Source organism: Saccostrea echinata, unplaced genomic scaffold (genome assembly GCF_033153115.1).
Source record: "Saccostrea echinata isolate AGI-Se365-2 ecotype Australia unplaced genomic scaffold, CSIRO_AGI_Sech_v1 ptg000017l, whole genome shotgun sequence".
NCBI classification, from domain to species: Eukaryota; Metazoa; Mollusca; class Bivalvia; order Ostreida; family Ostreidae; genus Saccostrea; species Saccostrea echinata.
This window is the reverse complement of record NW_026889766.1, coordinates 2,794,097-2,815,193: the sequence shown is the minus strand read 5'-3', so window position 1 is coordinate 2,815,193 and position 21,097 is coordinate 2,794,097. Positions and strand designations below refer to the sequence as shown.

The following is a 21,097-nucleotide window of genomic DNA, read 5'->3' as shown; positions in this document are numbered from 1 at the left end:
TTTTTTTCTTTTGGTAAGAACATTTGTGTAAAAAAAGGGGGGGTTAGTGTAATTGTGATCTTCAGTTGAAAGCAACCATTTTGATCAGAAAAAAATGTATTCCTTGACAAAACACTAAGGAAATGCAGAAATCGCATATTGCCTAATAACCGACTTTGTAGTGTTGTAGTAATTGCTATGGAAATGACGTCACTTCCCCCTAATTTCGCAAGTAGCGAGAAGTAAATAAACCGCTTCAGTGCAGCGTAGTAGGTAAGGTTTGGGATATCTAAAGTTCATCTTGATTGAATACATACCTTGTATGCGAGGTTTTTAAAAAGGGAAGTGAACGTGAGAGGCTAAAAGAGCATTGTAGGAAATTTGGTATGAAAAAATAACGCAAAGTTGGGGAGGGGGAGGGATGCATGGATGCAAGTGCTTGTGTTTATCGTTGATTGTATCCCATCCTAAGCTATCTTGAGCTATTTATATTTATAGCTTTAAAGCATATACATGTAATGTATATCTTCCAGCTATTTATCTGTAGAAGCGTTAAATACGATCATATTTTAGGCTTAATTATTTATGTTATATAAACACTGTGAACAATCAATGAATTTCAATTCCATTAACTCAAATAACTCTGTGATTGATTGATTGTTACAGTTATTGAATTCACAATAATAATTACTTCCTCTTTTTGTACCCCTTCGAATATAAACGTTCTAATTTATCTGTATAATCTTTAAATTCTTTTTTTCTTTAGGTCAGTGGGCCTGCTGTTAAAAACACACCAAAATGTCTGGGGTAAGTAGAGTATATATTTTGATTAATTCCATGCCTTTCTTTCAACTTTAAACAATATTTCACAAATAACCTAGATATAGATATCAGTATTGTGTGTTCATTTCTCGCTGTAAATTCTGCCTTATATATATACATGTTATATATAAGATTGTATGCCCTGATCACACAAGAAATTTGTCCCTTCAAGACTTAATTCAGTCATTAAGGTGTTGGTATCCGGCTGTGAATATTTCAAAATCCTTTCAATGTAATATTGCATGCATGCATAACACAGTATACAATCATTTATGAAAATTCACCCAAAGCACGTACTAGCTGTAAAAAGAGTAGCTATACAATAAATTCTTTCCTAAAAAATTCACCAAAGAATTTACAGAGAAATGAAATATTAATGAAATTTGATGATTATAAAATGTTATGAAATATTCTTGGAGATCCTTTATAATTATATTTTTTAAATTTTTAAGTGTTGAGTGTTTGAAAAGGTGGCAGTGATTCTATTTCAGTCATCTAATGACAAATTTAAAACTTGAAATTGTCTTGTAAGAACAAATACAGTCTAACTTCTGTTGCAAAAGGTTTGAAGATTTTCAATCATAAATTTTTTTAGACGCTAGACATAGCAAAAGGATAAAAAAGGTATTTTATTTAAAGGAGTTTATTTAGCATTCTCCTTAATTTAGGCTTCCACCAGTGCCTCAAAAATAATGTCAGAGGAAAGAAAAAGAGAAAATTTATCATTATAGCTTCTAATTACCCAGTATTATCTTGAAAAAAAAAAATTTGAAGGTTCATAAGGCTCTTAATTTATATTTTTTTTACCTCATTCCTAGGAGGTAACCATGGAAACCCTCAACAAATATGTTGCCCTTGACAACCAAATCCGCTTGCTGGAAAACAAAAATATCCGTAAGACGTACAACAGCATCAAGAAACGTTACGATGAGATGCTGGCCACTGTCAAAAACCTAGAATCACTCTACGAGCAATGTAAAAAGCAGACGTAAGTGTTTGGATTCTGTAACCATGGTAACTGTTGACATCTTACTCTTAGTATGCATGAAAAACTCTTGCAAAGAAGTTAATCTTCTTACAATCAATCATATGTCTGAACTTCTTTCTAAAAAAAAAAAAGTTTCATAAAGACAACACCCCCATCAGTATCTTGCTTGTAAACAGTAAAATGTGATATTGAGCATGGAATTGTAAATTTTGACATTCATTGTGTCATGACTGAGATTGCTGTGTGTGCTTATAAATTGAATAATGCATGCTAGCAGGCAATGAAAACTTGTCTTCACAGCATTGAACATCAGAAATTTGCAATTCACAACTTAAACTGTGACTCACTTTTTATTCACGAGAACTTTAAATTATTTTTGCATAATTACATGAGACAGTCTGCTTGCGAAATTATATTCTCACATATATTTTCAAAAGTCAAGTATAGAGCATTGAATTAGTGAAAATTTTGTCTCGCTTATAAATGCCAAATATATATCACGTGAAAATAAGGTGTCACAAAAGTTTGGTAATTTACAGTAATTACATTTATTAGTTTCACATTTAAATATTTAGATTAGCTGTGTTTTTCTACTAAGCCAACTGTGCAATTGATTTGAAAGTCATTTTTGTGTATACTCACGCATAGAAATATACACGGTGAAACTCGCGCTAAAGTGACGTCACAATGAGGCTACAGAGATGTTAATAAAAATGTAACGATATAGGGCAGCAAATAATTCAAATATTGAGTATATTATTGGTCCTTTTTAATTTGTAAAATGTAAATATAAGGAATGTTTTTAAGTTTAGTGTGAATTATCACACAGACTTGCACGTAGGCGTATTTTTCATGAAGCACTAGGCGCGCTTCATGAAATATGCCTACGTGACAAGTCTGTGTGATTTACACACCAGTAACTCACACAAAACTTCAAAACATTCCTTAAATAGTGATTATTTATAGGATATTACTTTGAATAAATTATGCATGTATTAATCCACATTTACTTGTATAGGTAAATTGATTGAGCAGCTATTACTATTTAAGATTAGAGTGGGTCCTAATTTTCCAGGGCTTAATTGACCCTTTTTGGTACAGAGTCCTGTACTATTTCATAATTAATGGGCCAAAAGTGACAATTTGGAAATATTGATGACTTATGTTTGACTGTTGTTAAAATATAATTATGTAGATAGATTGCAGATTAATTCCCTATTTATATCTTATTGATTTATTATAATTTTAAAATTCAAGTTATTTTTATATAAAAGTCACAGAAAAATTCAATTTACTTGTCATTTGGGAAGTTTTACCTTAAATTGGGGAAAAAAGTCAATTTTTGGTTGGGACAGGGTCCTTTTACCGGACCTGGATGCAACTGATAGCAAGCCCTGTTTCTGCTTCTGACATTGTGCATGTATGGTGTTCAATGTTTGTGTTGTCTAAATAAACTTATTCCTTTATATTTTTGTTAAAAGTTTCTTTGTCCAAAATAAAACTACAAATAATAAAAAAAAACCTTGATTTCTTCATAAAGCTTTTGGTTCATCGATAGACGGAGTTAAAAAAAAAAATCAAGTGCTGAGCAAGAGTGAGAGAAAGAGAAAAGGGAGAAGCTAGGATAGAGCATGCAAATTTACAGAATTATGTAAATATAAGGAATAACTGTCATTTTTTTTTGGTTTTATGATGATTATCTGATCATTATCAAGCGATTGGCTTGTGTGATAATGACTTCAGTGTTTATGCAAATTATCATGCAAGCCAATCGCTTGATCACCTCATAAAACCAAAAACTAGTAGACAGTTATTCCTTAAAAAACATTTGTCCTCCCCATCTAGGTTATGGTTTTATAAGTGCTGAAGTTTTTTTTGCATTTGTTCATGTATAGTTGAGAAATATTGTATTTATTTAAGGAATGAATTTAATAGCTACCCATTTTATACAGTATGAAGTGGGTTGGGGCAGTTTATGCTTTATAAACCACGAAGCGGTTTATAAAAAAGCGTAAACTGTTCCAACCCACTTTATACAGTATTAATTGGGTACATGTAGCTATTAAATTCATTCCTTTTAATTTAATTTTCATTCATTTAGTTTAAGAAAAAAGATGATTGCCCTTAAGAAATGACTTCAAATTGTACAAAATTCAAATGTAATGTCAGGCGGATCGATACGTTTTTGATGCAAGTCATTGTGACGTAGGCAACCCAATTTATACAATATAAAGTAAATTTTTTATCCAATCAAATACCGCATTATAACTAGAATTAAATTATTATACCATAGCTTGAAAAGCAGGGGAATATATTGATGGAGGTTTTTGTCCATCCGTACATCTGTCTATCCATCCATCCATTTATTTCACTTCGGGATATCCATTTCTTATCTGCAATTTCTCCTGTGCCAGTAAATAAAATTTAATGAAACTTTTGTGGAATATTTATTACATAGTGCCATTTGACCTCCTATATATTAATTACAAATTGACGAAACACATATTTAGGGTATGTATCCCATAGGAAACATGGACGCCACCATTCTTTCTATAATAATGGGGGTACCCATCTCTTATCTGCAACTCCTTCTATACCTGTCCACTGAATAAAATTTAAGGAGACTTTCCCAGAATATTACATAGTGCCATTATGCACCTCCCATTTAATGTTTAATCAGACACACAGGGGTTGAAATTTTTCTGGAAAAAACACTAGCTCATGGGCTTCTGATCAGTAAAAATTTACTAGCCCAAATCTCAAACTTTAACTAGCCCAAAAATTTTCATGCATTCCTAAATGAAAACATAAAGTGTCAAACGCTTTGGTGACAGGAACAAATTAAATTAGTTCTCAGTCAAAAGAAACCAGTCTACACAGAAAAAGCTACAGTAAACTAACACTATAGTTAGATTTGAATTAGCTAGCCCTAGTCTTAAAATGACTATAGCCCCGGGCGTCGGGCTACCATATATTTCAACCCCTAACACAGTTTTGGGCTTTCTTACAGCAAAACAGATTTTGCCATTATCCTCATATGACAGCTGGGAGTATCATTTTGTGAGCTCTTTGCTTACAGTGCCACTAATTATGATTTAATTAAAATGTTTGTTATACATGTGCCAGGGTAAGAAATTAGATATGATCTTAAATTCACTGTCAAGGAATTTTTGTTACATCACTCAAAGCTTTGTGTCCAATACATGTATTTCAGACTTAAGATATCACTCTAAAAATTGTTGCAAATTGAAGATTGGTATCAGGACCAAGTCACCTAGGAAGGCCGAGATAGTTGCACTTGAAACAATTAAAATACAATTAAAATTTAATTCATTAATATTGAGTGATGTAACGGAGACACTTCAAGTTTAATTCAAATTAATTAATTACAACTGAATTATATCTTACTTGTGACACTCATTTTTGCCCCTTTATAAACAAAATTTCTGTCCATTGTTCTCATTTACACTCAAATCTAAAGACTAATACATAAAAAGATCACCTTCTGTTTCAGACGTAACAGGACACAAACTTCAGCACACAGAAAAGAAAATTTCCTCCAAAATTAAAATTAATTGAACAAATTTTTTATTAAAGGATTTGCACTTACATTTGGGCATTTTTTGGCCAAGTTTGCATAATCATATGGCAAAGGAAGAAAATTATATGCCTCATTTCAACATATAGAGATGTAACACTGGACACTGAAGCCTTCCAACAAACTTTTTTTTTTTAATTTACTTAATTGTTAAGTTTTTACTTTGAATCAGATCACAGGAAACTTTAAGAAAATTTTAACTTAATAAATAAGTAAACAATTGAACAAATTTTCAGTTTTATTTTAAAAATAATATACATTGTATTGTATATGCCCCTTTCTACACAAATGTCATTTTATCTTCTGTCAAGAGATCAATCTTGATCTTTTCCAAGTTAAAGAGTCACAGAAGTGATCAGTGGCCATTCTATGACCTGAAAAGAAAAGAAAAAAAATGGTGAAAAGGTAGTTTGACAAGGATATTAAGATCTATACTCGTACTTTGATAGTGATGTAACACTGATCTCATGATATTTTCACAAATTTAACTTGGACACAAAAACTGGTGTCCTATGTTACATCATGTATGAAGTTAAAGAATGACAGAACAATGTATAATACATACTATTTCACTCGAGTTTATTGTGTGTTTTGCACTTCTTAAAACACCAATTAGGAATTTTTGTCAGAAGCCAATCAACAAAAAAATATGCACATTCATAAATAGTGATGTAACAATGACACATTCTGTTGTGGCTTAATAATCTTGTCAAAGTTACATCTTTTATAAATTTTCAGATATTTTCTAAAATTTTCTAAAATAGAGTTTATAATGGTTATTACTTGATACAATTAAATTAAGCTGAATCAGTTGAAATTTAATCACATGTAAATTAACATTTTTGAATTAAAAGATTTAGGTAATACTTGATGGGGGGGGGGGGGGGGGGGGGGGGGGCGTGATGTAACTGTGGACACAATCAGTCCAACCATGGTGTGAAAATATATAAGCATAATTCTTATATTAATGAAGCATAGTTCAATATTTACAGTTTATTAGAAAATTAATTCTTATTTCTTTGCAAACAGGCAAATCTGGCATTATATATGTTTCAAAATACATCCTTAAATCGCCGAAAAAGATGAGGTCCCCCAAAAATGAGAGACGTAACATGTAAATGACCTACCTACTACTCGCGTCTCCTGTCATCTTTTTCTTGGAACTGATCCAACACGTGCACGGGTCTCACCAAAAATGAAAGTAGAGACCAGAAAATGTCATACAAACAGGATGTCTTCCTCTGGTCACCCGAGTATTTGATGTATGACACGTGTATACAGACGTAACGTTTTGACACGAAAATATAGATAAAATTATGATGATTATTTTTGAAATAAAACTTTCACATTTGAACACAGCCATAGTTCGTAAATCTTTTACGACGTCTCTAATTGCTATAAATAGAACATAACGATCGAAGTTTCCTTCGATTGTATCTGAAAGCGGCTGTGCGCGAGACGTAACAAAATTGACACGAAATGTTACATCCCCAAGCATAAAATTTAACCATTGTCTAATTTTAAAAATATTCAATATTTTTTTAACAAAGCCAGTAAATTTAATAAATAAATTTGTATATAATAAACGAATCAAGAAAATTAAGTGGAATGATTTTATTTACTGCTGCTATTCCTTCATTTCTTCGGACCATATGAAAAAATGTCACAGAGATTGTCCACTGAATTGCATCAAAAACAATCATTACAAGTTTGATTATTCGCTTGACAATCATTAAAACATCATTAGTTATTAAATATGAGCATCAGAAAATTATTAAATAAGTTTATTCATCAAAGTTGTGAAAGAAAAAGAAATAAATGGCATTTTAGATAGACGTAACGAAAATTCCTTGACAGCGAATTTAGGATCATATAAGTAAGTTATGCATTAGGTATACATTATATAAATACTGCATGTTGTTGAAGGTAACATTAACATTTTCATACCAAAAAAACCATTGTCAACCGAGGTTGACAATGGTTTTCGAGGGGTGAAAATTTTCAATGTTACCCTCAACTACATGCAATATTTATTATTATTATATTATACTGAATGTTTTATACAAATACAAAGAAAGGTGAAGCGCATGCAAATAGATTCCATGCTGTCACTATTTTTTTTTACTACACCCATCGTCAAGCAATGTTGACTGTTGCTAAGTTCTACCGCACTGGAAGGTGTGGTTTCAGAGGGTAACAGTGTTTTTTAACAAATGTTTCTCGACGAATCAAATTCAAGTAATTTACATGAATGTATAATATTATAAATTATTGATTGTTTTCTACAGAGCAAAAGAGAAAGATGATGTGGACAAACTGGACATAAAATCATTTCTGAACAAGGAAGCTTTTGACAAGTCTATGTCCAAAGAGCAGGTAACATATTCCATGTATTTACCATAAAAAGTACACACACTCATACTATCAACTCCTTTTTTCATCCTTGAAAACTTTAGTGCCTCCACACTATGGGTGCAACGATAAACCATTTGACGGTATATCGAGGTATATTTTTCCACAGTTCAGTTCACGATACGCTAAACTGATATTGCGGTTCAGTTCAATCGGTCCAGAATTATCCATTTTGTCCATTTTATTTCCTTCTTTACTATTTCAAAATGGCTTCCGCGCAAAAGTGAGGTCGCAGATAACGCATTTACGGCAGTTAAACTTATCTCCAGCATCTTACAGACCTCAGATTTAACACGGAGAAGGACTTAATGTGATTATAAGTTATAGATGTTAAGACAAATGATAAACCCATTACTAGATCTAAACGTATTCTTTGGTAATACACGATATTCCATCACGTGTGTATTTTGATGAAAATTCGCTGTCTTGTTGACTAAAACGTATTAACACGAGAAATATGACAATTGGTTTTTTACTTTAATAAAAGGAATAAAAGAATGAATGTCTTCCTTTCATTCCATTTTAAAAGGGAGATTATTAGGAAAGTTCCCTGTAACTGTTCATCATTGGTTTAGAATGTTGTCACAATTCAAAAGATCTACCTAACAATCCAATTCAAAGTTAACAAAATGTTATTTTAATTATTATTAAAAAATACGACATTTTGTATAACCCTGTCAAGTTAAAAAAAAAAATATGATGACAAACTTGAAAGACTTTTTAACCTTGTCATGTATTGTGATATGTATTGTATTGTGAACTGAATACCGTGATACGTGAGGTTAGTGTACTCCACACATCATAGCATTTTAGATATTCTAGAGCTTCTATTCACTCACCTGAGCAGGCTCAAGTGAGCTTTTCTGATCGAAGAGTGTCCAGTGTCCATATGTTTAACTTAAGTTGTGTGTTGTCTGTACATCCTCAGGTAGTGTCGGGTAAATTCAAGTTTGTTCAAATAATTTCTTTCTCCAATCTAATTAAAATAAGATGTTCCGAATCCGCTCCCGCTTCTCAAACATCGAGAAGCGGTAGCGGATTCGGAACATTTAATTTTAATTAGATTGTTCTTCCTCTTATGGACATTTGAAATTTGGATTTACTCATATAAAAACAAATGAGAAAAACCTTAAAAAGCTGTGTTCATTTTCTAGATGAATTATCTTTGTGAAGTTTTGTAACTTAAGAAACAACAGAAGCTTCACACTGGACTATTCATTTGAGGGAGAAGAGATTAGATATTACCATTTTTGTTATGTTTTAGAATTTGTAAAATACCTTGTAAACATTCTCTACTGGGGCATGTTTGAACTTTTAATTTAATAAGATAAAATATTTACCTTTCTTGTGTTTTTCTGCTAAGCCAACTGTGAAATTGATTTGAATGTCATTTTTGTGTATACTTATACGTAGAAATATGCACAGAGAAACTCGCGCTAAAGTGACATCACAATAAGCTACAGAGATATTAACAAAAATGTAAGGATATAGGGCAGCAAGTAATTCAAACATTAAGTATATTTTGGGTGCTTTTGAAATATGCCTACGTGACAAGTCTGTGTGATTTTCACACCAATAACTCACACAAAACTTAAAAGCATTCCTTAAATAAAGCACAAAAGAGTATGTAAGGACATGTACAGTAAAACTTGGTTATAAGAGTTACTTGGACCTCTAATTTTTTTTTGCTTCCTTATAACCAGTACTCTTTTTAATGCATATACATGTACAATGAAAAAAACTTCCTCAAAGCCAATATTTCCGAATCCTCATAATCAAGTTCTATATAACTGAGTTTTACTGTATTTTTTTTTTTAATTTTTGAAAGGCTGAATACTTAGAGGCTTTAAACAAAGAAGAGGTAATGAAGAAAAAGCTGGACTCCATTAAGGCCCAGGTAGGGGAGATGGAGAAGGAAATTAACAAGGTTAAAGAATCCATGGAGGAACTAGAGAAGTTATGTCAGGAACAGGAAACTCTACTGTGTAAGTTACATGTGTAGCATCTGTAAGTAACATGTGTAAGTTACATGTGTAAGTAACATTTATAAATAACATGATTGTATAATTAACAAGGAGAAGTGAGTCATTGATGAACTAGAGAAGTTATGTCAGGAACAGGAATCCCTACTGTGTAAGTTACATGTGTAACATCTTTAAGTAATTAAACAGCTGTAAGTAACATCTGTAAGTACCATAACATGATTGTGCAATTAACAAGAAGAGAGCCATTGATGAATGAGAGGTTATGTTTAGAAAAGGAAACTCTACTGTGCAAGTTACACATGCAAGTAAGATGTATAAGTAAGTGTTTAATTTACATGTGTAACATGTAAGTAATGTGTGTAATTAACATCATTGTTTAATTAACAAGGAGAAGGGGGCCACTGATGAACTAGAATAGTTATGTCAAGAAGAGGAAACCCCACTGATTTAATTTGTAAGATGAGGTAGAACTCTTAAATTAACTTGGTTTCAGAGGGTAAAAAATAAATTGAACTGATATTCTTTTATCTATGCATTTTCAGCTGAAATTTTTGATGGTGCATATGGTAGTGACCTTGAAAACAAATTGGAAAGTGACCTTGACCTTATCAGGGAAAAGAGACAGAGGATAGGTAATGCCAAGTACAAGTGGACTAATGGGAGAATTCTGCTGCAGCATGCCTGTAATCAGATGGCCTTTGCCAACAAACGCTGGGCTGACATACAGGACTCATCTGTGTAAGTGTGCTACTCTACAGGACAAGATATTATGACAAAATATTTTTATGATTAAAGAAAACCCAGAAATATCTTATAATTCAAAGAAAGAAATCCAGTTCTACAAAGAGTATCTAAGATGTAGTAGGACACACACAAAAATTGTATTTCTATTACATTAGAAAATATTGGATAAAATCTTCAAGGATAAAAATAATATCATTTTAAAACAAAATAAGTTACAAAGTGGTAAAATTTTTAATTCATTGTAGTCCTGATTTAAGACTCTATTGAAAAATTCAAAAGGCTGGGAAAAAAATATCATTTTTTAAAAACTTTAAATGAGAAATTTGGAAAAATGATTTTGGTCAATGGATTGGATATGCCTATTTAAGTTCACTCAAGTAAATATTTCTTTAATACTAATGTTTTGCTGAAAAAAGCTGAATTATACTGGTAATTAAAGTTCACATAAATTCTGCATACTCTGCAGGTGAAAAATTTCATGCAAATCACTATCTAAGTTTTCTTTATTATAAAGGAACAAAAGTCATTTACTTTTGAGAGTTATCTCTCTTATCAGAGGATCAATAAACCTTAAAACTAAGCCAATCTTAAGATTTAATAAGGTACACTTTTTTTCCCCAGAATACAAACAATAATTGTTTATGTTAAATTTTTACACAAAAAATTGTAAGAAAATGTTAGAGTTCTTCAAGTAGGATAACTCTCCTCATTGAATTTGATAAGAACCTGTGTACTTTGAATAAAATTTGAAGAAATATAAATGTTTTTTTCTACAGAAACATGCAAGAGAAATACGGTATTGCTACAGAAGCCCGTAACAACCTGATAGCAGCCATACAAAACTTACAGAGCTGTCAGAAATACCTAGACAATATCGACTTCCCCTACTGTAAGCCCAAGGAAGTCCAAACCCTCGAGAAGGCAACTAATAATATATACATAGATATGCAGTCACCTGACCGACACAAACACGCTGGGGAATGCTACAAGGTCACGCATAAAAGAGCAGCGGCATTGTTACAGTGGTTTGATAATGTAAGTTCTTTTTTAAAACAGGCCTATATTTCTATACAATGATGAGAATAGACAGTGTTATACTGAAGTAGGTTTATTCTTTGTTATGAATTTTATGCTGTGTAGCCCCAAAAATGTTACTTAACATATTGCATTAAATGAATATTTTAAGACATACAACAAGATGGTGTTAATTCCTAAAAACATTTTTCTTAATTTCTTCTTAATATGTCTGTATGTACTTGGTAGGTGCACTGGAAACATGTATTTTAACAGATAGGAATTTGACAGTCTCAGATGGTGTTGTGCTTCACAAACTAAAATATTGTCAGCATCTTTTTATGTTTTTTTCTATTTTTTTTTTCTTTAGGTCATTAACACAGTAATAGAGAAAGATATACTGGAGGCAACAAAAGAAGAGTCCGAGGCAAACCGAGCCCTGAGGGCAGAGAGGATAAAACTACTGAAAGAGAAAGTAGAAGGGGAGGGTGGAAAGGTAGACATAGATGACACAGGTATGTAAAGTGAAAGTAAATTGTAGATCACAAAATACATGTAAAAGATACTGATGTCAAAAAAATTCATGTTCATTATGAATTTTCATTCTTCTATTTTCCTTTTTGGGGGGGGGGGGGGGGGGTAATAAATGATACATAAATTATGTATGGTACCTTGGATCACTGATATAAGTTTAAATGACAATGAGTGCTACTTAAATATCAGATTAGAAATGTAAAAATAACTATATAAAAAAGTAAATTTAATTCAATTTACAGACACGTTTTTGCGTATTTTCATCATTTCTTTTTAGACTTTTATTAAAGATTTTATTAAAGATTGAAGTTATGAAATAAGTTCTTTATTTATTGTTATCGTGACTTTTGGGGAAAAATTTATTGTTTTCTATGTATTGTACCTTTGTTGAAAATTCATTCAAAATGAAACAAGAGGCCCATGGGCCACATCGCTCACCTGAGCACATTAGCTAGACACAAATCAGTTCAGTATTGAAAAGATTACTGGGGGTTGGGGGGGGGGGGTGAATTTTAAACTACCTGATGATGCTTCCATGTCAATATAACAAATGGCTTTGTTGTACTTGAGAAGATTTTAAAATATTTTTCCCATATATTCCTTTGTAAAATTTTTGATCCCCCATTGTGGCTCCTCCCTATCCCAGAGGTCATCATTTGAACAAACTTGAATCTACACTACCCGAGGATGCTTCCATATCAGTATGACTAAACATAGCTTTTCTGTTCTTGAGAAGAAATATTTTTTCTATGTGTTCTTATGTAAAACTTTCAATCCCCATTGGGCCCCAAACTACCCCTGGGGGTTATCATTTAAAAAAAAAATTGAATTTACACTACCTGAGGATGCTTCCATATCAAAATGACTAAACATGATTTTCATTTCTTGAGAAGAAGATATTTTCCAATATGTTCCTATGTGAAAATTTTTTGATCCCCCATTGTGGCCCATCCCTATCCCCGGGGGTCAAACTTGAATCTACACTACCTGAAGATGCTTTCATATCAAAATGACTAATCATGGCTTTGCAGTTCTTCATCAGAAGATACCTTCCTATATATTTCTATTTCAGACATTGATCCTCCATTGTGGCCCCGCCTACCCCAGGGGGTCATGATTTGAACAAATTTAAATCTATACTACCTGAGGATACTTCCACATAAATATGATCAATCAGGGCTTTGCTGTTCCTGAGAAGAAGATTTTTAAAGATTTTTCCTATATATTTCTATGTAAAACTTTGATCCTCCATTGTGGACCCGCCCTATCCCCCGGGGTCATGATTTGAACAAACTTGAATCTACACTACCTGAGGATCCTTTCATATAAATATGACTCATCATGGCTTTGCTGTTCTTGAGAAGAAGATTTTTTAAAGTTTTTCCTATATATTTCTATGTAAAACTTTGATCCTCCATTGTGGCCCCGCCCTACCCCCGGGGGTCATGATTTGAACAAATTTGAATCTACACTACCTGAGGATGCTTCCACATGAGTTTCAATTTCCCTGGCTTTGTGGTTCTTGAGAAGAAGATTTTTAAAAGATGCTATTAATTTTTCACTAATTCTTTATTATCTCCCCTTGAAAGAGGGCGTGGCCCTTCATTTGAACAAACTTGAATCCCCTTCACCCAAGGATACTCTGTGCCACGTTTGGTTGAAATTGGCCCAGTAGTTCTGGAGAAGAAGATGAAAATGTGAAAAGTTTACGACGACGCCAATGACGACGACGATGACAGACAATGGACAAATTTTGATCAGATAAGCTCACTTGAGCCTTTGGCTCAGGTGAGCTAAAAAGAATCTGGTATAGACATGTAAAAACAAATTCAAGTCTGATTGTTAGTATTTTTTCTTACATATATGTAGGAGAATATTTGCAGAAATACAATAAGCAACACTGTTACACAGTTGAATAAAAAATGTTCTTCAATTGCATTTCCTTTAAAAGCACAAAAACCTGGTAAGATAATTTATGTAACAATTATAGATACAGGACTTTCTTTTAATGGGTTTTTGTTGGTGCTGTTTAACAACAGTGGTTTATTTGTTGCATTTCTTTCAGTTATAAGCTAGTGCATTAATGAAATTTAAACATATAACTCTTAGCTAAATCAACTACTGCAAGCATAAAAAAAATCCATGTTCTGTTTGTGTGCTTATTTTAGTTTTCAATAAAAAGCACTGGACAAATTATCACAAGAATTTGTGATCATATCAACATGATCAATGCTTATATTCCAAATTATGCCATTGCAATTTTGGTTTTAGTACATTATGAAAGCATGAACAAATGAGTGTATATTATTATAATATATTATGAAGATAAATCTTAAGTAAGTGCACACTCAGAATGTTTAACAGAGAATATTACAGCTTCATGCATGCTAATGTAGTTATAGGTTGATTTTATATAAATTTGAATAATGGGTTAGCAAATTTTCTTTGAATAAGGTAAATTTAGCATTCTTGAATTGATAAGAATGTCAGTTGAATTTGAAACAGAGGATGCACTTGATTGGTCAGTTTTTGTTGCTGTGATACATGTATATGACATCACTGAGTTTTTCATAATTTTAAATTGCTAGTCAAGTAGGGTTACTTAGTAGCATGCCAGTAAGAATTAATGTCTGACTCCCATTTCTTCCTCCATTGCTCAAGGTCCAAAGCAGTATGATTCATTTACTGATGGCAATAAATTGGTCAGAATTATAAAGTAAAGCTAAGTCTTAGTATAAATATTGTCTGTAGTTTATCTTTTTGTCTCCATAAACAACATTTAGAACTGTGGTGACCCAGCTATTACGATATCACTTTATCTTTACTTCTCAATAATTAAAATATTGTCTTTTTTTTATTGGAGACATACATGGCATATTTAAAATGATGAGATACTATCAATACAATTGATAGTTTTCATATGACGTATTTTCTCTACAAGTTATTTTCCTTGGCCGCCATCATGGTGGTCAACCTGGTATTTTTTTTCTCTTTGTCTTACTGAATTTAAGAGGGTGTAGCAAAAATATTTTTATAGAATACAAACTATGAAATAAAAGAGGCTTTGACAAATGTATATTTTTCAGAAAACAATGCTTCCTACCCCACAATGGCCAGTATAAAAAGTTAAAGATGGTTGAATAATGAAGGAAAATGGGCTATTGACCTCCAATATGGCAGCCAATGGAAAATAACTCTTGCTAATTTAGGCATCCTGAAAATTATCATTAGATAAGAGCCTCAACCTGTCTTCTTTTCTTAATTCTTGGTAAATAAAGTTCAAATATGTCTTTTTTTTATTGAAAGAGAAAAACATTTTGTTAACATTTCTTGACATAAAAAAGATACTCTTTCCCCCAAAAATAAAATAAAACATAAGAAAGCAAATAAACAAGACCACAATAAAAGAGAGAACATAGATGTAAGCTGGTGTTTCCAATGAAAACATGCCTTGGTAATATGGCCATTTGATGTTAAACGTACGTTTACTATATTAAAAAAAAACAGAAAAAACAAAGACATAACCAATTAATAATATGTTTACCTTCTTGTAAATGTTTTGATTTGTAGACACAGAACTGCAAGGTGAGCTGTTAGTAAAGGAAGCAATATATTATTTACCTGTGCACTGAGTTATTTCTATTTCATATTTTTCATTCCCCTCCCTTAAACTAAGACCAGTACAATTGTTACCAAATGCCCTTAGTAAATCTTGCATAGTATAGAAAATTACTCAGTGATTGAGTCCCTTTAGTTTTACTTGTATTCTTGGTGAAAAGAATAGAATCTCTACTTGCATATATTTTCCGAAAATAGATCAATAAAATTTGTTTTTTGTGAACATAGAATAGTAGAGTGGCACTACAGAGCTTCTACTAACTCATACTTTGAAGTAATTCTTTTCTTAACTATGTTCATAACCCACTTTTTCTCTTTACCTTTTCTCAAAACTTTCTGGTAACATTCAAATTAGGTTGTGGTGACTCTCTGCATTTAGGGTACCACTTGAAATCTTTCTTTCAGCAGAAATACTTAGTTTGTAATTTGTAATTGTCTTGTTTTTTCTTAATCAAGTAACGAAAGTGTGTACTAAAACAAACTAATATGAATATAAACTTCTTCTATCATATTTCATATTTTGAAATACACTTAATATGCTTATTCTGAAAATCACAAAAACCATATTATCATACTATACATTATTTATGATATGTATGCCAATATATATATAATAATATAATAATAATAAATCTATAGAGATCTACAGAGAGGGGGTATTATCATCCTACACATTATTTCAAAACACTGAGTTAGAGCAGACTTGCGCTCGGTGACTTTTACCCAAAATACATACGTAATATACACTTTTTCTCTATAAATCATGGAAATTTTGAATTTACGTCATTTTCCTGACTTCATATTTAACATACGGCGTCATAGCTGATGAAAATATTTAATGATTTGAATTTTGCAGATATCCCCCAGGTTTAGAACATAATTATAGATTTCGCGTACATCAAAGTTTGATTGGGGGGGGGGGGGGGGGGGGCAAGTATTGGTCATACCGAATATAGTCCTTTCTTGAATATCAAGAAATTTTAAACTTTCTATGATGTTTAAAATTCTTTTCTCCAACCTTCCTTATTAATCTATTCAACTTTTTGTCACTTTAAATCTCATAATTGTGAAATTTTTAATGAAATATTAAAATATATTCGGTTAAACTTGTTTAATTTTATTTATACAAACATAACTTAAGTTGTTATTTTCAAGATTTGTGATAAAAGTTTATATCATCTGTCCTTAAATTAAGAAAAAAAAGTATTCTGAATTGAGACTACACATATTTTATACATCCATATTATAGTATAAGCCATTACCATTAACTGAACACCATTTAAGTGTAGTAAGTACAGATATAAAGGATAACATTCCTGTTATGACTGGTGCTTCCTTCTCGTAGCTATACAGTTAGCTGATGATGATGATGATGATGCAGATATTGAACTCCAAGCAGTCATCTTCAAAGCCGACGGTGAAGATGATAATTCGGTAAGGGACACTGTCTTTAAAATCTTCTATATTGCTTTGCTGAAGAATTTTGTAATATATTAAGTTTAGATTGATTGATTGATTTAATAGTGTTTTACGTCCCATTCGAGTATTAAGATTAGAAAAATAATGGATATTTTCACAGTTTTAAATTTCTTGTTATTCTGTTTTTATCATTTTACCTGATATTTGTGTTATTTTTTATCTTTTACTCAAAATCTATATTTGTAATAAGTATGAGAGATAGTCATAAAAGAAGACAAGAAAAATCTTGAGATTATTAATAATAAGATTTTAAGAGTGGGTTAATTAGGTCTGGCAAAAATCCAATTCTGTTATCTCCCTCAAAAACTTATGACACCAAACATACAGGGACATTAAAACTATGACAAGAAGTATGACAAGAATTAAATGATCTTCAAATTAAATTTAAGCATATATTTTTTGCAATGATATATAAAATGTACAGGTATATCGAAAGAAGCACAATTGAACTATCAAGAAATCGATGGGACTAAGAAAAAACTTGTAGATACCAGAGTTTTTAAAAGCATTCATCAACAAGGAAACCAATAGGTCCTTCTTGGAGGAAATTCTTGCAAGACCCATAGATTTCCTATAGGGACCAGAAAAAGTGGACCGCTGAGCTACATCAATTGAAATGTTTAATGACACATTTTAACATTTTGTTTTATTATCAGCCCCTTCTCCTCCACCTGAAAGGAACACTTTGACCCCTTTTCCATCTTATAAGCATGTCTCTTCCCCACTCATTGAAGCTTTCATCTTTAGTTCAGACATTTGCATAATCGAAGTACATGTATGTTACAGTAAATTGAAAGAGAATATATTGGAATCACAATTTGATACATTTTTTGTCGGTCCCTGGGACTGATGACGGAAAGATTTTTAGCTGTCCTTACAAAAATGAAAGGACAGAAGGTGTGATAGTTTTCAAGAGCACTGAGACAAGCAAGATTTGATATATGGAGGTAAAATGTATTTTAGAAAAGTCATTGTGACATCCTACTCACTTTAACTTGGCCGTGGTTTTGATATCAATGCTCCAGATACCAAAGTTCTACTGTATAGAATTGCATTTTTTTCTAATCTCTACATTAAATGACTTAATAGGAAACACAGATATATACTAATTTATCTTTGTGTAGTTGAAACCAGGAGGACAAGACGTTGCCCCAGCACCCACACCCGTGCCCCTGAGTGAATTGGCACCACCCCCATCTGGGGAGGATTTGTTTGGTAAGATTAAATGCATTTTTATTTGAAAGTTCATGGCGGCTTTCACCAGTCAGGTGTCATGAAGCACCTCATGAAAAAAAAAGCCGTGATTAAAAGTATCAAGACGTTTCCTTTTAAAATTTTAATGCTGAAATAAATCACTTGAATATTTGTATTCAACCATCCATATTAACATGTCTCATTCAAATGCACAAACTTAAAAAAAAAAATCATGTTCCATTTATTTCACAAATTTAGATTTTAAGTATTGATATACATGTATATTCTTAATAATAATCCTCATCAGTGGTAGTTCATGAGATTTTAACTTGATTTTTTTGTTTTTTATTTTGTTTTTTTTGTTTTTTCAAGAAATCTTTATAAAAAGCACATTTAATCTAAATGCTTTAGCATGAAAAAATACTTCATATTCCATAATTATATTCAGGAACTACTTCAGTAATGAACTTTGAGTATGCTGATCCTAGCTTTCTTTCAGAAATTTATAATATACTCAGTGTGAATAATTAAAATACATGTATTGTGTCCTGACAAAGCACAAAGATGCTTTGTGTTCATTTTAAAAATCGAAATCTTGTCTTCATTGGTCTATGATCTTTTTTGTATAGGTAACATTGAACAACTAAAGAAACAACATGAGAAAGAGGTGAGTGATTTCCAAAAGGCCCAGGAGATGAATAAGGCCCGCCTTCAGCAGGGACTGGAGGCTAAACTCGCGGCCCGACGAAACAAACGGACGAGAAACACCGCTGAATAGACAGACACTTTACGAGTAAATTCTCATTGCTGCTCAACATGTTTACTTTAATTGACCCCATGTATGTAAATGTTGTTTTAGTGTATGAACACCTTTGTAAACTCTCCCCTTTAGTGACAGTGTTCTTGTACTTACCGAAGACTCTGTGTCAACTTAAGACTGCACATCATATCTACTATGTGTAGTTGTGTTGCTTCTTCAAGTATTGAGGTAAATCCATAAATTCATCTAATTTCAATATAGTATAAAACTAGTGAAATTGATATTTCAATTATGAGATTTCGACCGTACTTGATTCAATATAGAGACTGTTAAAGTGTTGATAGTAATGTAACCAAATCAAGACCTGAAAAATACCGGTACATAGTATTTGTTGGGTATTACATTTATAAAGTGCTGGAAATTGGAGTGTAGTTTCTAAATTTTAGAACCTTTGTTGTTAGCATGAATCAGGTAGAAAATTAGATGTCTCTGAAATTCATGTTAACCATTTTGTTTTTACATATTATTGAAAGATATTTAGCTTGTTATGGTATTTACTTTGCTTTTTTTTTGGTGGATTAGCTTGAGGAATAGTTTGGCGTATTTTTATCTCAATAAATAAATGCACATAATGTAACTGTTAATTAAGTTGACTAGCTCCACAATCAATACACTAGTTTGACTAAAGATTACTGAGACTTATTGTTTTAAAGATTATGAATTTAAAATTGTCTTGGTGTAAAGCAAGTGAAATGTATATATTATTATGTGATTAATTTTCCTTATACAAACTAGATCAATGCAACTAATTCCATCCTATTTTATGCTTCTTATTTGAGCAAATGTTTATTTATCAATATTTTAGTTTTTTATTATTAATATACTTTTTCCGTCCAAGAATTTATCAGTCAGAGATTTGTTCTATGTTATTTTGTCATGTCTTAACAAATGAATTCATTGATAAAGAGTATATTCAATTTTTGGATATATTTTTAATGTTTATGATGTGAATAAGCTTTTATTATTCCTCGATACATGTATTTTTTTTTTAAATAAAGGATTTACAGAAAGCATAATTTAACGTATATGTTTAAAATGTACACTGAAAATAATTCCTTAATTAAATTTCATGTGAAAAATAAAGTACAATAAAAAGGTATCACAGAAATGTTTCCAATTGAATTTCAGGGAAATAATTATAGTGTATTTTGCATTGATTTATTAAATTTCAAGTGAAATTGAAGTGAATATTGCATGAAATGCCTTTCACAATTAAGTTCAAATTAGGGACAAGTTTTTAGGGGGAGGAAACATCACTGAAAACTGATTGATATTAACATTTGTCAAATTCTTATCTTGGTATAATGAACTAGATTTAAACTATTTCATCTGAAAATTAGGTAGAATATAATGATGAACTTTCATGTATTCTTCATCACCATGTGGAACACGTTCAGAAGTATTTTTGTGTGTTATAACTATTACATTCCATATTCTAGTAAGATATTTTGGGTACTTTGATCTCACTTTTCTATGTTAACAATAGAAAAAAAATATACTTAAGTTTCTCTCTGAGCTAATATGCCTGAATGATATGTGATGAATGAGAAACAGTCATTCTTATTAAATAAATAATGTCTCAAATTGACCTTTTATATTTTTATTTATAATCCATTATAATGTCGTACTGGTTTTCTGATCATTTGGTAGGTTTATACACTTATCACTTTATAATAAATGTTTAACTTCCTTCTCTCAGAATTCTAGTTTTTAATTTCTATGAATACTAGAGAGGTTTTATGCATAATGCATTTTAATATGTAATCATATATATATATATATGTATATATATATATATATATATATATATATATATATATATATATATATATATATATATATAATTTCTCTTTGTAGAAACGTCTTCAAAAAATTTCTTTTTATTACACATCTTAAGAACAGATGTTACA

General features: G+C 31.3%; 1 protein-coding gene across 1 annotated transcript; it reads left to right on the top strand.

Annotated features, from left to right (window-relative positions):
- Positions 1 to 230: 230 nt before the first annotated feature.
- Positions 231 to 20,035, top strand: LOC133189136 (uncharacterized). The gene is made up of 11 exons (XM_061324549.1): positions 231 to 252; positions 746 to 786; positions 1,620 to 1,789; positions 7,676 to 7,763; positions 9,628 to 9,784; positions 10,327 to 10,522; positions 11,305 to 11,563; positions 11,913 to 12,057; positions 17,040 to 17,128; positions 18,298 to 18,388; positions 18,997 to 20,035. The coding sequence occupies exons 2-11, from the start codon at positions 778 to 780 to the stop codon at positions 19,143 to 19,145; spliced, it is 1,353 nt and encodes a 450-aa protein (XP_061180533.1). The 5' UTR covers positions 231 to 252; positions 746 to 777; the 3' UTR covers positions 19,146 to 20,035.
- Positions 20,036 to 21,097: the final 1,062 nt, after the last annotated feature.